Source organism: Dermacentor albipictus, chromosome 1, assembly GCF_038994185.2.
Source record: "Dermacentor albipictus isolate Rhodes 1998 colony chromosome 1, USDA_Dalb.pri_finalv2, whole genome shotgun sequence".
Taxonomy (NCBI): Eukaryota; Metazoa; Arthropoda; class Arachnida; order Ixodida; family Ixodidae; genus Dermacentor; species Dermacentor albipictus.
Window position 1 is genome coordinate 421,330,886 of NC_091821.1, and position 15,192 is coordinate 421,346,077.

The following is a 15,192-nucleotide window of genomic DNA, read 5'->3' on the forward strand; positions in this document are numbered from 1 at the left end:
GCTGGTATGGCGAAGAAAGTTTGAACGGCCCATGTATAGTTGTCCGGTCGCAAAAATAACTACCAGATCGCTTGCTGTGCCACTTCGAACCATCGCCGGTGATCGCAGTGCTGGCGCGGTGGCCTGGCCTGATTTGTGCTTGTATAGATGATCTATATATAAACGTCTATAGAAACGTCCATATTTTTATATGTACCCAGCGATAGCAGCAGCATTACACCGCTACGCGTCAGTTTGTCTTGGCATAGCAGTTCAGTTACTTCGCTCAGCTCTCGTTTAATGAGCTTTAAAACGGTTTTATTTTGTGCCAAAGTTATTTTCTTGTAACTCCATGCGTCCCCTTTTATTTCCTGTAGGTGTTTAACATTGAGAGGGTCGGGTGCATTAACTTTGTACTCAAAAAGAACAGCGTTTATGATACAAGTGGTCATCTAACGTTGCGATACTTGGTTGCATGTGCGCCTGTGCTCAAGAGCCCTGATCGACTCTGCGGCAACGGATTGATTGATTGATTGATTGATTGATTGATTGATTGATTGATTGATTGATTGATTGATTGATTGAAATGTCCCAGACAAAGACGAGGACTATAAGGAACTTTGCACCGCCTGAGCTTATTTAAGGTACACCGTAGTCGATACACACAGGCGAGCGTACTTGCATTATGTACACATCGGGATCCGGTAGCTGCGGGCAGAGTCGAACTCGCTCAAGCTGCAGAACGCCAAAGCTACTGATCCAAAACCTTGGCGAGTAAATGGCCGACTCTAATTTCCGGACTGCTGACCGGATGTGACCCCTAGCTTTCATCACACTGCGTGGTGTTTGATACGGAGCTCACTGGCTTTTCCTCTATGCGAGAGGAGTGTCTATAGAGACCTCTCTGTCCGGTGCTCCTGTGTCCCTTGCGCTTGTCCTCCTCCTCGACTGCTGCCCGCGCCATACTGTCTGCAGCTTCTGGTCTTCTCGTTGGAACACGTGCCAGACTTGTCTGCACCCACGTCGGTTGCTGCTTCTTTCGGTGAGAAGAGCACAGCGTTAAGCCTCTTATTGCCGCCGCCCCGTTTCTTCCCGTTTCTTTTATTGCGTGTTTAAATTTGAACGATCCCGCGCCGGATGTGCTTCCGTGGCAATTCGAAGAATAGCATCGCGTGGGCGCTTGCTTTACGGATGAAGTAGCCGCGTGTGTGTGTGTGTGTGTGTGTGTGTGTGTGTGTGTGTGTGTGTGTGTGTGTGTGTGTGTGTGTGTGTGTGTGTGTGTGTGTGCGTGCGTGTGTGTGTGTGTGCGTGCGTGCGTGTGTGTGTGCGTGTGTGTGTGTGTGTGTGTGTGTGTGTGTGTGTGTGTTGTCCCCTTCGCGCCGGATTGCGCACGCGCTTTCTTGCGTGCGTCGTAAACGTGATTAATACTGTTGAGTGAGTGGGCGTAAGCCAATCAGTGAAGAGACTAAGCGTGGCTTAAAACGACCCTTGACGAGCGCCCTCGTGCATTGGGCGTTTACTTCGTCTTCAATTAACTGCAACTCGGCACATTTCGAGTTGAAGTAGGATGCGCTTATTCTAGCCGTCGCTCTTTGTAGATAGTCGCCAAGTCTCCCGGTTAGTTTTCCGAGCAAGCCATCTGACGTGTCGAAATAAGTGTGCTTATCACCGGGTTCTAGCACGACCTGCGATGAGGCTTATGAAGACGCTAGTCGAAAACTGGCTGCTGGAAATTCGGAAAAGGAGGGAACTATCACTGTCGATGTGCGTTGGTATCTTGGTACGGAACGTCATGATCACTAACTACACTTTGTCACCAGCCCAACATAAAGTTTATTTCGACCTTCCTCTTTTGTACACCACTTCCTGTTTGGTTATTAAATATGCATTTTTTTTTCGACGTTGCTTCGACCTTTTGTATATGCAACTTGCCGTTGAATTAAAGCCAGCACGGAAAGTTCGCGGTATTCGCCGTAGCATCCCATCGCCAATTGAGGGTCTCGGATTTCAGTACTCCATGCCGCTTCCAGCGGTGTTCTAGTTGCAGGGACGCGCACACAATTCCCTTATGCGCTCTGTTCGCTTGCCTAAATTGGTAGCTCTCATTAGCATCGCAGTGTTATTGTAGACGAAATCGCGACCAGGGCCACCTTACCGTCGCGAACGCGCGGTATAGCCACGTGATCTGTTGAACTGCGAATCCACGCACATCACGTCAGCATCGCTAAACGCCAATCTCGCGGCACCGCGAAAGCGCAGTTTGCTTCAGATTATCGATACGCTGACTCGGATATTTCCGTTTTAATTTCGGTGCCCTCGGTATTTTCTAATTAAATAAATTCTGTTTTTGTCAGCTTGATCCTCTATAACCAATAATAACGCGCCCGTCGTACTCTTTACGAGATGAACGAGGATCGAAGAGGCACCTCAGAGTTAATGGCCGGGTGTGCTCTATTTGAGTCTACACCTGCACGTGCCTATATTAGGCCTCTTCCCCTCTGTCCTCTGTTTGCATCATCGCCATCTTTTCTCTTCGTCATCGGACGCACACAGACATCGCTCTGGCGAAACCGCACTTTTTTTCCCATTCTCTCTCTCTCGAGTCCGCTTTACGCGATGGCAGACTGCGCGCCGTGGTGAATGCCCCCTTTTGCGCTTCCTGAAGTGCGCGCAGAAGCAGCTTGCACGGGACGTCTTTGGTTCTTCCCCCCCCCATCCCCCCTCTCCTCCACCCCTTTTCTTTTCGTCTCCCCCTGCACAGATGAGAAGCCTTTTCGTGCAACGCGTTTCCTCCTCATCTAATTTCCCCGTTTAGCCGCGGTTCGCGGGAGCTTCGTTAATCGCTGTTTTCCTCTTCGGCGGGTGTATGGCGTTCTTCGTGCCCGCAGTACGAGAGGGATGTTAAGGCGTGCGCCGTAAATAGCGCGTTTCCTTGGGACCCCCCCCCCCCCCCGCTTTATTTTTCTTATACCGGTTACTTTTGCTCCTGGACGGTTTCTCTTCCGCCCATAGCGCTGGAACGTCAGCTTTTGGTCTCAGCTTGAACGGAAGGCGCTTCTGTTTGCGTTTGCCAAGCGAGGGCGTGCTGTAGGGGGGAGGAGAGGAATTGCAGAGTGCGAGTCGTCTTATATGGCGTTTTCCAGAGGGCGCGAACGGGAATACTCAGAACTGTTGAAAAAGGCACTCTCTCTAAAGCGCGCGCGCTTACGCGATTCCTCGCTAGAGCGCTTTTGTGAACAGTTCCCGGCGTTTCTGTTATAGGTCTGCTAGAAGACGCCATTAGAACGAAAGGAGTTCGCTGTACAAAGCTCTCGCGCTTTCTCTGTCAACACTGGTTGTTGCGAGAGCTGCTTTTTCTTTCTTTCTTTGTTTCTTTCTTGCGCGCGCGTACACATGTGTCAGCCTGAGATGACGTCAGCAGGAACGACACCGGAACACACTTAGAATGTTTTTTTTTTTTGTCTCATCTTTTGTTTGATTTTTGTATTCTTTTTTTTCCCTATAGACCTGCACTCTGCGAACGCACTCGTCGAAATCGCGCGTCAGCCGCTACAGTTGCCTGCCTCCCGTTAGACTAAGTGCAGCGAAGAAAGCGAGTGCGCGGAAATTTCGGTATTGAGTCGTGCCTTTCTTTACGGGAATGTTTCGTTCCTGGGCACGTGTGGGCGATGAAAGAGAAGAAAAAAAAAATTCCGCGATCTCGTGATCTTATCCCGTCTTCGTTTGTTTGCGCGCGCAGTTTTATTTTAATCATTTTTTTTTTCTGCCGAAGCCAGGCGCGTATGTACTATTAACTCGATTGTGCGCGCCGTGAGAGAGGAGGACGTCGTGTGAGAAAGGTTGGTGGCCGGGGCCCATAGCTGCTCGCGGCCGCGACGGTTAGTCGGAACCCTCGCGCTCGCTTCCAGGCTCCCGAATCGGTGAACGGTGCGCGCGCTACGCCGAAGCTCCCCTTTTGTTCCGCGTCTAGATCGTGCGTTTTTTTCGCGTTCCTCATAATCGTGTACCGCTCGTAAACATACATCATCCTCGAAAAAAAAAAAAAAACGGCCGCGTGGCGAGCACATACACTTTCGGTCACATTAGGCGGTTTTCGCAACCGACGACTGCTTTGCGTATTACGTACTAGCGATCGCGAACACAATGGACGTTTAAGGCCCCGGGTCCCCCATTCCTTTTCTTCGTTTATTTCGGTTCTTTCTTTCCTTCCTTTGCTGCGTGTATACATACACCAGGCGCGGTTGTGTACGTGGGAGAACTTTGGTCGAAGGACTCCGGGAAGGTGTAGAGAATGGGCTTCTTGAGAAGGAGTCCGCCTGCGAGCGCTTGCTTGGTCGGTTCGCGCTGTAATTTATCGCCTTTCACGCGCCCGCGCCCGCGCATTGGCTCAGCGAGCTTCCTGTTTTGCCGAAACCAGAATGGCCGTGTCTCTCGGTAATCCCCCCTCGCGACGAGGTGTCGCCACTTCGAGCGCGTCATATAGCACGAGCATTCGTTGCGTGAAGTAGTCTTTGTGTGTGTATATCTGTAGCTGCGAAATAAGGCCTTCTTTCTTGCGTGCGCGCGTTTGCGATCTGTCACAGCCTTGTTCGTTGTGATCACCGCGGGTGAAATGCGACTGGATTCTCTTCCACTGTTGGCTGAGGCGCGCGTGGGGAGCCCCTTTCTGTAAGCTCAGTGCATTTCTTGGCTTATTGTATAGGATTATTATTATTATTATTATTATTATTATTATTATTATTATTATTATTATTATTATTATTATTATTATTATTATTATTATTATTATTATTGTACGCCCCGTATATACGTGAAACTCGATACATGGGATTGTTCGAGGGTGTTGAATCTCCGGACATTGGCAGGGAGCATTTTGCTTTCGATCGTGACAATCATCGACGGAAGCACGTGCGTTGTACTGTTCGAAGGATGAGGCGGTTTGAAAGTGCCGTGTTTCATTGCTTATTTTGTTGTGTTTGAGTGAACCTTCCTTGACACATCTAGCTACGTGTTAGCCAATTAACTGTGACGAAGAGAGTAACCTTCTTTCTTTTTCGGAACGCTTTCTCTGTCTCCCAAATGTATCTTTGATCGATGCCTTCTATTCGGCGACACCACATGGAAGGACTTTTCCGGCGTACACTTTCGATGATGCGACGTCCGTATACGTCCATTCCACACCGCGTAACACTCACGCTGTGTTCTCGAGTGTGATTCGTTTTTTCCGCGGCATTCTACGTGTCACAACAAAGACGTAATGAGTGACACTACAAGAACGTTCGAAGCCACAAACACGAAGGGTAAGGCAGATGTGTGTGCATATGCAGTGCCCGTCGTTCAGCAGCCGAGCGATCGCACGGAACGCCATATAGTTCCCTGACGACGCGGGCCCTTTGCCTGACCACGCGGTTGTGTCTGTCGTGCAGGCGAACGGCTCGGCCGGCGCGGACGACGTCGGGCCCCCGCCGGTGCGCGTGTGCATGCGCCCCGACGCCGAGGGCCGGTTCGGCTTCAACGTGAAGGGGGGCGCCGACCAGAGCCTGCCCATCCTGGTGTCCCGGGTGGTGCCGCACACGCCCGCCGACACGTGCTCGCCGCGGCTGCGCGAGGGCGACCAGCTGCTGCTCATCAACGGCCGGGACGTGGCCGGCCTGTCGCACGATCAGGTGTGTGAGCTCTGCCTTTCGTCTGCGGCCGCCGTCAGAGTCGACCCGAACGCCGTGTACACGTGCCCGTAGCGGCTTAGCTTTTAACAGACGCGGGTAGGTTGTGTAAGGGGCAAACATCTTAACGCTTTGGAAGGGAGCTGAGTTAAGCTTGCGCGTTCGAAGCGCACCAACGAGAAAGCTCCATCAACCGCAGCAGCAGAAGTGAAAACTATGACGGAGACGGTACGCTGTTGTTGTTTTTTTTTTTAACTCTTTGAACGCGGTGACAGTGTGTGCGCATTGTCACGTTTTCTATGGTCACTGGGAAACTCAGCGCTACATAGTGGTAGCATGAATTCATTATGATACTTTTCAGGCTCGAAAGAAGTCCAGGCCTGAAATCATTACGGAGTGGGGTAGTGAGGAGTACAGTAGCAAGATTAAATTCAAAGTTATGTAATATTAATTGGTAATGCGCGATTGAAAACGATTTCGTCGAAGTCACTGACCCATGAAGGCGATTTCATTTATTCGAAGCTCGGGGTATAAATAGGTGCACGCAAGGCGTTGTACGACACGTGTTAATGTCGATGTTATTACTGTGGTCGATGCATGAACGTAGAATGGCGGGACATAAATCGAGGTGAAGCTGCAGGATGTGAACAGGTTTTGTGGAATAAAGAAATCCTACAGTGCTTACAACAGGCGGCTAATATGAGGCGTAAAGTAAATTTGCCACCCAAAGTGGGCGCTGTCAGTGTAGCGTTTAAAGGAGCAAAACAGTTCGTATATAACGGCAGAACCAGGCGCCCCATACGTTGCGCAACACTACGCCCTAACTCCGAAGTTATAATGTGTATTGTCGGGCAGCAAATTTTCATAACACGATGCTAGTTCCAAGCCTGTTAGATGAATAGTCAAAGCATGCGAGCCTCCGCATGTCGTTGCTGTTATTTATGATTAAAGCGCCGCATACCTTTAAAAATTAGAAAAATTGCGCCTTTATAATGGTTTCCCCGTTTTTATGTGTGCTCGCCCGTCGCGCTGTGAGCGACGGCAGCAGTACTCTGGAGATTCAGCTTGTTTTGCCGCCGTGCGCTGACAACGCGTGCCGTGGAATCGACGTTAATGGTAGTAAAGACACATTTAGCTTGCATTCAGTCGCATCAAATAGAAAATAAAGGATCAGGACGAGCTGCTTTGCTTCTATGTGGTGTGTCCGAACTCGCGCTACGTTGCGTGTTCTTTACATCCGTACCAAGCTAGCCCAGAGAAAAGGTCATCTTGACGTAACGGTGGCAGCAGTGAACTTTATCTGGTTGTACACTGTAGGAATTAATGCCGAATTTAGAATAGTTAGAGGTTCTACAGTTTCGTAGTACACGTTGTAAACCTCGGTGCATCGCCTGGGTTGCTCTTACGTATACCTGCTTCCCTGCGACATCGACTCGCAGAGCTGTCAGCTTTGCCCATTCATCTGTGATGGAATAAGGCCACGCACGAGAATGCTGAGCTGCGTGTTTCGGTTAGATCTGAGGTGAGCTGAACAGCTATACTCGGAGCTCTTTTCACTGCCACCCACACGCCTGCAATAGCTGTGGCTTGGTCTGCACGGGCTGACAGCGACGTCCTTCGGTCTGTTTGTGTCTCACAGCAGTAGTTAGTGTTCGGGGCTGCCGAGGGGCAACCGGGCAAGCTTCCAATGCATGCAGTGCGGAGCTTCCCAGTCGTCACTAGTTGTATCTACCGCTACGGGCGTGAGCTCCTGGTAATCTTTACTTTGGTGGGAGCTAGGCGGAATGCCACGATATCGAAAGCTTTTACTGCTGTTATTTACAGTGAAGCCTGAAAACTGGAAGAAAGAAGCCAGCGCGAGCTACAATTACTTTCTCTATATAGCAGCAGTAAGGTCACCTTCGTGCGGGGCGATGGCCTTTTCACACAACATATCTATAGCCAGCGTAATGCTCTGATAAGTAGTAGCACTGCATGCAACTTCGACGCACTCTCTGCGACCCCCGACCACCAATTGTCACGTACCGCCACAACGAAAATTTTCTGGCCCGGTCATCTTAAAAAGAAAGCGAAAACTGTCGTCGAGTTCCGTAACCCGTAACCTCCGCTGGGCTCATAACCCAGCGCGGAGGTGTGTTTATCCGCGTGTGAGCCTTTCTTTTATTTTGGCCGTCTCGTTCGCTTTGGCAAGTTGACCCTATAGCAGCCGTAGACGCCGCCGGCGAGACCCGCTCACTTCCCTCGCATTCGCGTGGCGCCGCCCGCCCAGGTGAATCACCTGGCCGCCCATCGATTCGGCCTCCTTGCTCCGGCCCACGCTGGCATCGATTCCGGCTCCGCAACGACGCCCTTTCTTTCTTTCCTTCTTTCTTTCTTTTTTTCTTTCTTCCTTTCTTTCTTTCTTTATTTCTTTTTCTTGCGATGCGCGCAAAGCTTGCGTGCCGTGGTCCTCTTTCGGCCACAATCCGATGCAAAACGCTGGGCCCTCTCGGGCGATGTCCATGAAGTGCGCGACCGAGCTTGTCGCTGACCTTTCGTTGCTTCTTTTCCGTCAGCGCTCAGCGTCCCGTGCTCCGTAAAGGCCGACCGCGCATCGTTCTGTCTAGTTCGCGATGTAAAGAGTAAAGTGGCCTGTATTACCACCCGCTGATCGCGGTTTGCGCGCCAGGCGCGTCGCCAAGCGCTCTCGAAAAGATTTGACAGCGCTTGCTGCGGGCGTTTGTCAGTGTAGTTAACTGCATCGTCTAAAAGAAGATAAGGGTAGAGTTTACGTTTGTGGTGTGTGCCTGTGCGTTCTGCTAGTTTTATGGATTGCTCTTTAGACATAAATCGTTAACGTTCCACACGAGCTGCTGTATTTGGCTTGGAAAAAAAAAAGTAACGCAGATAAAAATATACATAAAGATACTTTCCTCACGGCACTGCTAACGCGAGCATCCTGCACAGTGCAGGTGGTTCTTTTTTTTTTTCTGGACATACTCGCCTTGCGTGGGCGCCACCTTCGGGGGGCGAGTTGCGACCGCCTCCATTTTTCGCGTATCGACGCCGCGCTTCCTTCCTTCCTTACCATTGTGGGACTCCGTTCTTCCGCGTGCGCCTCCGGATTGCGTAACCTCCGTCCCCGCCTCCGCACCCGTCCTTCTCCTTCCTCCGGGCGGTTTGTATTGCGTGTGTGGTCATCGCCGTTCGCTTATCGAGCGCCCCGGGGGCACCTTCGCGGGCCTTTTTTTTTTTTTTTTTTCCTTGCTGGGTCTTCGTCCTGCTGCAGCCGCGGGCTCCACCGCTTCGCACGCGCAGCGCGTTGGTGGTGGTTGCGGCAGTGCCCTTGTTTGCGCTCGTTAGGGAGCGGAACCGCCGACCTCCAACCCGACCCGCAGGAAATAGAGTCGCGCTTAGAGACACGGCGCCACGCGCGCGCACTGTCGCGAGGGGCTTGGCGTCAACGTCGAAAAAGGGAGGGAGGGGGGTGGCAGAGAGAGAGAGAGAGGAGAGCGCGAGAGGCACTGCGAGCCCGCCCGCTCGCGAGAGCCCGCGGGTCGACCAGCCGAGTGTCCCGCCGGAGAGTGGATCGGGCTCGCTCGTTTTCGGCGTCCGCCGGCCGCCGCTCGCTCGCGCCGGCGTCCCGCCGACCGACCTACGCGCGTGGCCGACCGCGGCTCCTCGCACAGCTGTTGACGGCGGTGCGCGCGCGTGCTCGGTCCGGGCCGCGCGGCGGCCGCGTCGGAGCGGCCATGCCGAACTGCGTCTCCGCCGTCGTCCGGGCGTTTGGCCGGGGCTCCTCCGTGCGACCGGCGGCGGCGGCGGCATGAACTGCGCTCGCGCCAGCGTCGCCTCGGTGCTGGCGTCGTGGAGCCGCCGTGTGCCTCCGTCGCCCGCCGCCGCCGCCACGTCGGGCGCCGCGGCGGGCGGCTGCTGCGTGCCGCGCTGGCTGTGTGTGCTGTACGTGCGACGACTGAGGCCCGGCCTGGCCCTCTGGCTCTCGCAGGTGGTCAAGCTCATCCGGGCGCCCAAGGACAATGGAGAGCTCGTGCTCACCGTCAAGGCACAGGGTGAGGACTCCGAGGAGCTGGCCTCCCAATTTTGCCGCATGCTCTTTCAGGGACTCCTTTCTCTTGTTTATTTTCCTTTTGTTTTTATGTGTGCGTGTATGTGATATGGTGTCCCGTAGGAATCAAAAGCTTTACCACAGGGCGGCCGAAAGTGGCAGTGTGTTGGGAGAATCAGTTAAAGGTCATCAATACGAAATGAGCTACCAAGACGATGCAAACGATGCGCGTGTGACGCCCCCTTTCTTGTATTGTTTGTTGTCGTGGTGACGAGTGTGGTACTGATTACCGTTGGGCTGGTACAGTTTATTGTACAGCGCAGGGCCCTTTAGGTTACACTGTTATGTCATGAGGCCGTGCGAACTACAACTCCCCACGATGTATACAGATTAACGGGACTTGAACTCTCTCCGTGACATAGATACGCTTTCGATCCGTTCAGGAACTATGGGCATGTGCTATCGACATGTACTGTCGACATGTATAGACACAACAGTTCAGCAGCTATCGACATGAGCCGCAGCTACGCACAGAGAAGCAAGCGAAAACATTCTGGCTGGGGCCCCCACATTTTCTACGTACCCTGGCCAGAAAAACCAACCACCCGTTGAATCCGCTCTGTTGATTCGAGCGTGGATCACCCCGTCCTATCCTCTGATCAACGGTGCTACCTGTCAACGGCACCTATCGCTTGTAGAATTCGAATTTTGCAGTGAGGCAGAAGATAACAACAGGTACGCCGGTTACATTGGATGGCTCAACGCGCTTTAGCCGGCTTTTTCAAGATATTCACGCATCTCTTATATCGGTTAAGCTGTCCGCGCACAGCGTTTACGCGTGTCTTGCACGTCTGCTGTTCGCAATGCAACGTGATAACCTGCGACGCGAAGGCACTGTCCGTGCCTTTCGTAATTGAAACAAGAACTTGCTGAAATTAAAAGCGTGCAGCAAAAAGTTAGGTGTAGTGCCTTGATTACGTTGTTTATAGTTTTACTGATCGGAGCATAAAAACAAAACTCGGAAGGCCCGCGTGTCAGTAGTCCTCCAGTGGCGGTTCAAACGTTGCTTTGTTCAAGCTTCGTTGAAACGAGCAACGCTATTTTTTGAAACATGCACACATGCGCGCTCGCGCGCGCGCAATCACAAAGCAAGATAGCTGGAGCCCTTTTTATGGATGTTTTCTTGTCCTGCTTAGTTGTGTTTCCAACATTCTGGCGATGTTTTCACGCGACCTTGAGTTCGTATACCAACATTTCTAACTTATTGGAGAGCTGACATACTGTTCGTAACTTCATTATGTAAATTATATTTGCCAGACTGTTAGCTCTGCCGACAGCGAAGACGCGCTGCGTTGCCGCTGCTTTCTTTTGCGACTGCGCTTTTTCATAGCTATTCCGGACGTGACCGATGGCGGCTTCGCAGCAAAGTTCTCTCCTTTCTCTTCTCTCATTTTAACTTCATTGAATATTTTTTTTTTCACATGCGCCTGCGCGAGCGAAGGGTCTCGGAAGCGCGGCGCTCTCGAGTAACGGCGACGGACGCGGAAGTGATTTCTCCGACCCAAGGCCGCACGCGCGTGCGCGCGTGGGTTGGGCTTCTCCTCGACGGTACTCTCCGTGCGGAGAAGCACGCTTTACGAGCGGCTGTTCCGGTGACGGCTGCCTCTCGCCTGCGTGCTCGCGTCTGCTGCTGAGTCGGGCCACACGGTGCTTTCACCGCGGTCGGTGTGGAAGCCTATCGATCGGGGCAGGGTTATGAGCCACAGCAGCGGCTTCTGTGATCTCTGCGCGCATCAGGGACTTAAACCGAGGGCTTGCGCTGTCCCTAAAACAGTTCGGATAGATGAAGAAGGGGGGAGGGGGGCGGGATAGACGAAATTGTTAATGATTTCGCTGCGCGTTGGGCACTGCAGTGCTTTAATGTTTGTTAACAGATTTCGTATAGACAGCACGGCGACCTTGTATAGGGAAGCGTGCACAACGGACAGTTGTTGTCATCGTGTGTACGCTGCTGTAAAAAATAATAATAAAAATAAAAAATAATCCAAGCGATAGTTTAGGTCTGCAGGGAGCGCGGCGTAAGTTGCACCGGCCTTGTTCCAACGACGCTTTGCTACTTGGGATGCATCTCTGCATCATGCTTTAATAATAAATTTTATTTGGGCCGTATCGAGATCACTTAAGGAAGCACCAAGCAACACAGGGTTCTCTCGAAGCAAAAGAATACGCCGCGCAGTTCGTCGCTCCCACAAAAAAAAATATATATATATTTCCGAAAGGGGGGAGGGGGAGCAGCACCCAATCGGAAAGTGGCGACCGGACCATTAATTGCAGCTGACTCCTCCGTCCGCCGCTTTTCTAGCAGCAATCTGAACTCCCTTCTTTGTCGCCTCTGTTTCGCGCACCGCGTTGCATATTATCGACGCTGTTTCGCTAGATTCTGCATTGTAGTTGGAGGAATGCCGAGCGTCGACGAGCTCCAATTAATTGTGTCGTCAACGTCTTTCTCCCCACTCGCCCCCCCCCCCCCTTTTCGCCCACCAACCCTCGCCTCGTCCCTTTCTGTCGTCCCCATGTGCGTCGCTTTTCCCTTTACGTGCGCACCTCCCCCCCTACCCCTCCTGCGCTTCTCCCTCCCGGTTGCCTTTCTCGTCCCCCTGGGCGCCTCCCAGTACCCGCAGGCGAGCAGATCGAGGAGCCCGACTTTCAGTACATTCCGGACTCTGCAGTGGCGGGCCGGGGCAACCGAGCCGGCGGAGGAGCGCTGGCCGAGTCGATGCTGCTCTTGGCCGAGGGTCTTGAGAGCGGCGCCACCATCGCCCAGTTTGAGGTAAGGGCAAGCACACCTGCACATTTCCTTCTATTTCACCAAAACCCTTTTTTTCCTTTCTTTCTATTCGTTCTTGTTAATGCTTCTCTGATTGAAGAGCTTCCAGTCGGATCAAGTGGTCCGAGAAGCAATTATCTTTGCGCAAAATATCTGTCAAACACAAGTTTCTGTGCTTTTTCTTTCGGACCTGCTTAAACTGTCAAAGGTCGTAGATGCTGGTGCGAAAATTGCAACAGCGTCTGTGGCCTCTGAGCACACCGCCATGAATACAATTTGTAGCTGCATCACAAGAGCGAGGCGAGAATGGGGGGGAAAGGAGAAAGAAAAAAAAAGGCAGAATGATTACTCAGATTTTGATGTGCATTGAAGAACCACATGTGGTGAGAATTAATTTAGACCTTTCTATTACACTAAGGTAAAGTGTGCCCGTATAGCCAAGATGCAGATTTTTAACTATCACAATGGTCCCATTCTTCTTGTTAAAAGGGAAAATTGGTCATCCACCTTATTGTAACAGATAGTTATAAAAGAAACCGGCACAGGTTTTTCAGAGAGAAGTGTTTGCAGTTGAAGAGAAATGCTGGTCTGGGGGATCGAATCATGGAGTGGCACCTTTCCAGGGCAATCGCTCTACCATCTGAGCTAACAAGGAGACTAGCAGGTTGCAGCATGAGTGCGAGTTAGTCGACAGCTCGAACCATCGAGACACTGAATTCTTGTTGTTGATGGCACTTTCTGAATGCACAATAATCATGTGAGCAGCACTCGGAATGAACCAGGTAGCATGCAGGCCGTAGCTTTAGAAAGGGTGTAACTTGCTGCATAATGGGTGCTGGATGCGGCAGGGTGCTCGACAAGCATGCACAGTAGAGTAGGGTAGAGGGAGGAGTTGCTTCATTTGCATCGGGCACCTATGAATAGTTGAGTGCTGATAATGTGTTTCTCATAAACGTATACAACCCTCTGATAGCTATGAGGCTTCATATGAAGCCAGCACTGAGGAAGCACTGGTGGCATCATTTATATGTTGTGAAGGCCATCAGACTAAAGAGAATGATGTAGAGGAAGACAGGAAATGATTGTGAGCATTGACCAGTAATTGAAGGAACCTTTGTGCAAAAACTCCCTTGAGATGGTCATGGCTATGTTTTCTGGAAAAAGTTGTCCCCTAAACGCAATGCTTCAGAAAATGGTACCCTAGTGCATTGAAAATCTTTGCAATGCTAGTTGACTAAATGCATAATGACATTAAAAAACATCTGGATACGGCCTCAGAGGTCTTCGAGTGTATTTTTCAATCTGTCCTCAAAATTTTAAATGAGCCATGAGCCAGTTGTGCATTGTGCTGGTTCAGGTCACCACACAGTGAAACTGCAAATGTATTGCCTATTTAAACGCACTTAATGTACATGTGAATGTCAATGTGATGGAATTCAAACTTTAGATACTGATTTGGAATTGTGGAAGAGCAGTGGCTAGTAGTAATAAGTGATCAGATGCAACTTCTAATTCTGTTCTCCAGTTGTACATAGCAATATATAATGTATTTCAATAAAATGCTTTTCAACCTAACTAGACCTGCTTACATGTTGTCATATCTTCTACTCTAGCTGCTGTATTTACTTTTTAATACTGTCTTTTTCACCCTCTCTCTCTCTGCAGCAACTGTACCGCAAAAAGGCAGACTATACTATGAAATGTGCCAGGCTGCCTGCCAACCTGTCAAAAAACCGATACAGAGATATCTCCCCGTGTGAGTGTAAAAACACATAATCTCTTCTCTTTTTCTTTCTTTAGCTTGACATTGTGCACCACGTTTATACATGGAGTTTTGTGAAAACTGGTCAACTGCACCGTTCAATTTGTTTTTGTGGTAGTTTTGAGCAAGTGATCAAATGCTTCTTGCCTTGTCAACAAACTGAAGCTCTCTCTAGCGTATACCGGGCGTTTCAGCAAACACTTTCAAAAAATTTTAAAGGTTGCCTGTGGCAGATAGCACAATTCTAGCTCACAAGCTGGTCTACTTGAAGAGGCAGGCATTACTTGCACAAACAATTGAAATGCACAAGTGACTAATTAATAAAAATAAATAATTAAGTTTTAATCTAATTACCTTACGGCCCATATCGCAATTTACAAATTCTAGCTGTGGAGTTCGCAAAGCAGATCCACTTGGGACGAATTCTCAGGATGACACCAGCTTCGAGATATTAATTCCAAAACTTAGCAGAGAAATTCATTGGCATTCCAGTTACTTCTTCAACAAAATGTTGTTTTATGCATTGAAGCACAAAAGTAACTGGAACACCAATGAATTCCTCTGCAAAGTTTGGAAGTTAATATCTCGAAACTGGTGTCATCCTGAGAATTTATTCCAAGTGGACCCACCATGCGAGCTCCACAGCTAGAATTTGTCAGTTGCAATATGGGTCATGACATAGTTAAAAACTTCATTAGTGAATCTTTGTTAATTAGTCAATTAAGTGTTTCAATTGTTTGTGCAAGTAATTCTGCCTCTTCGGGTAGACCAGCTCATGAGCTACAATTGTGCTATCTGCCACAGGCAAGCTTTAAAAATTTTTGAATGTGCTTTGTGCTGCATTTAACACAAGTCATGATGTACTTTCATGCCAATGTTGTTATAAGCTACACGTCAAGTGGCTTGTGCAAGATTA

At 50.3% G+C, this 15,192-nt stretch overlaps 1 protein-coding gene across 5 annotated transcripts in view; it reads left to right on the forward strand.

Moving 5' to 3' along the window:
• Ptpmeg (protein tyrosine phosphatase Meg) overlaps window positions 1-15,192 on the forward strand; it is a 345,246-nt gene that overhangs the window by 312,246 nt on the left and 17,808 nt on the right. For 4 of the 5 annotated variants that reach the window (XM_065429853.2, XM_065429854.2, XM_065429850.2 and 1 more), the window contains 4 exons: window positions 5,406-5,645; window positions 9,628-9,691; window positions 12,360-12,517; window positions 14,180-14,270. In XM_065429853.2, coding sequence (XP_065285925.1) covers window positions 5,406-5,645; window positions 9,628-9,691; window positions 12,360-12,517; window positions 14,180-14,270 — 553 coding nt within the window. The remainder of the gene's footprint in view (window positions 1-5,405; window positions 5,646-9,627; window positions 9,692-12,359; window positions 12,518-14,179; window positions 14,271-15,192) is intronic. The other variant, XM_065429852.2, reaches the window with a different exon arrangement.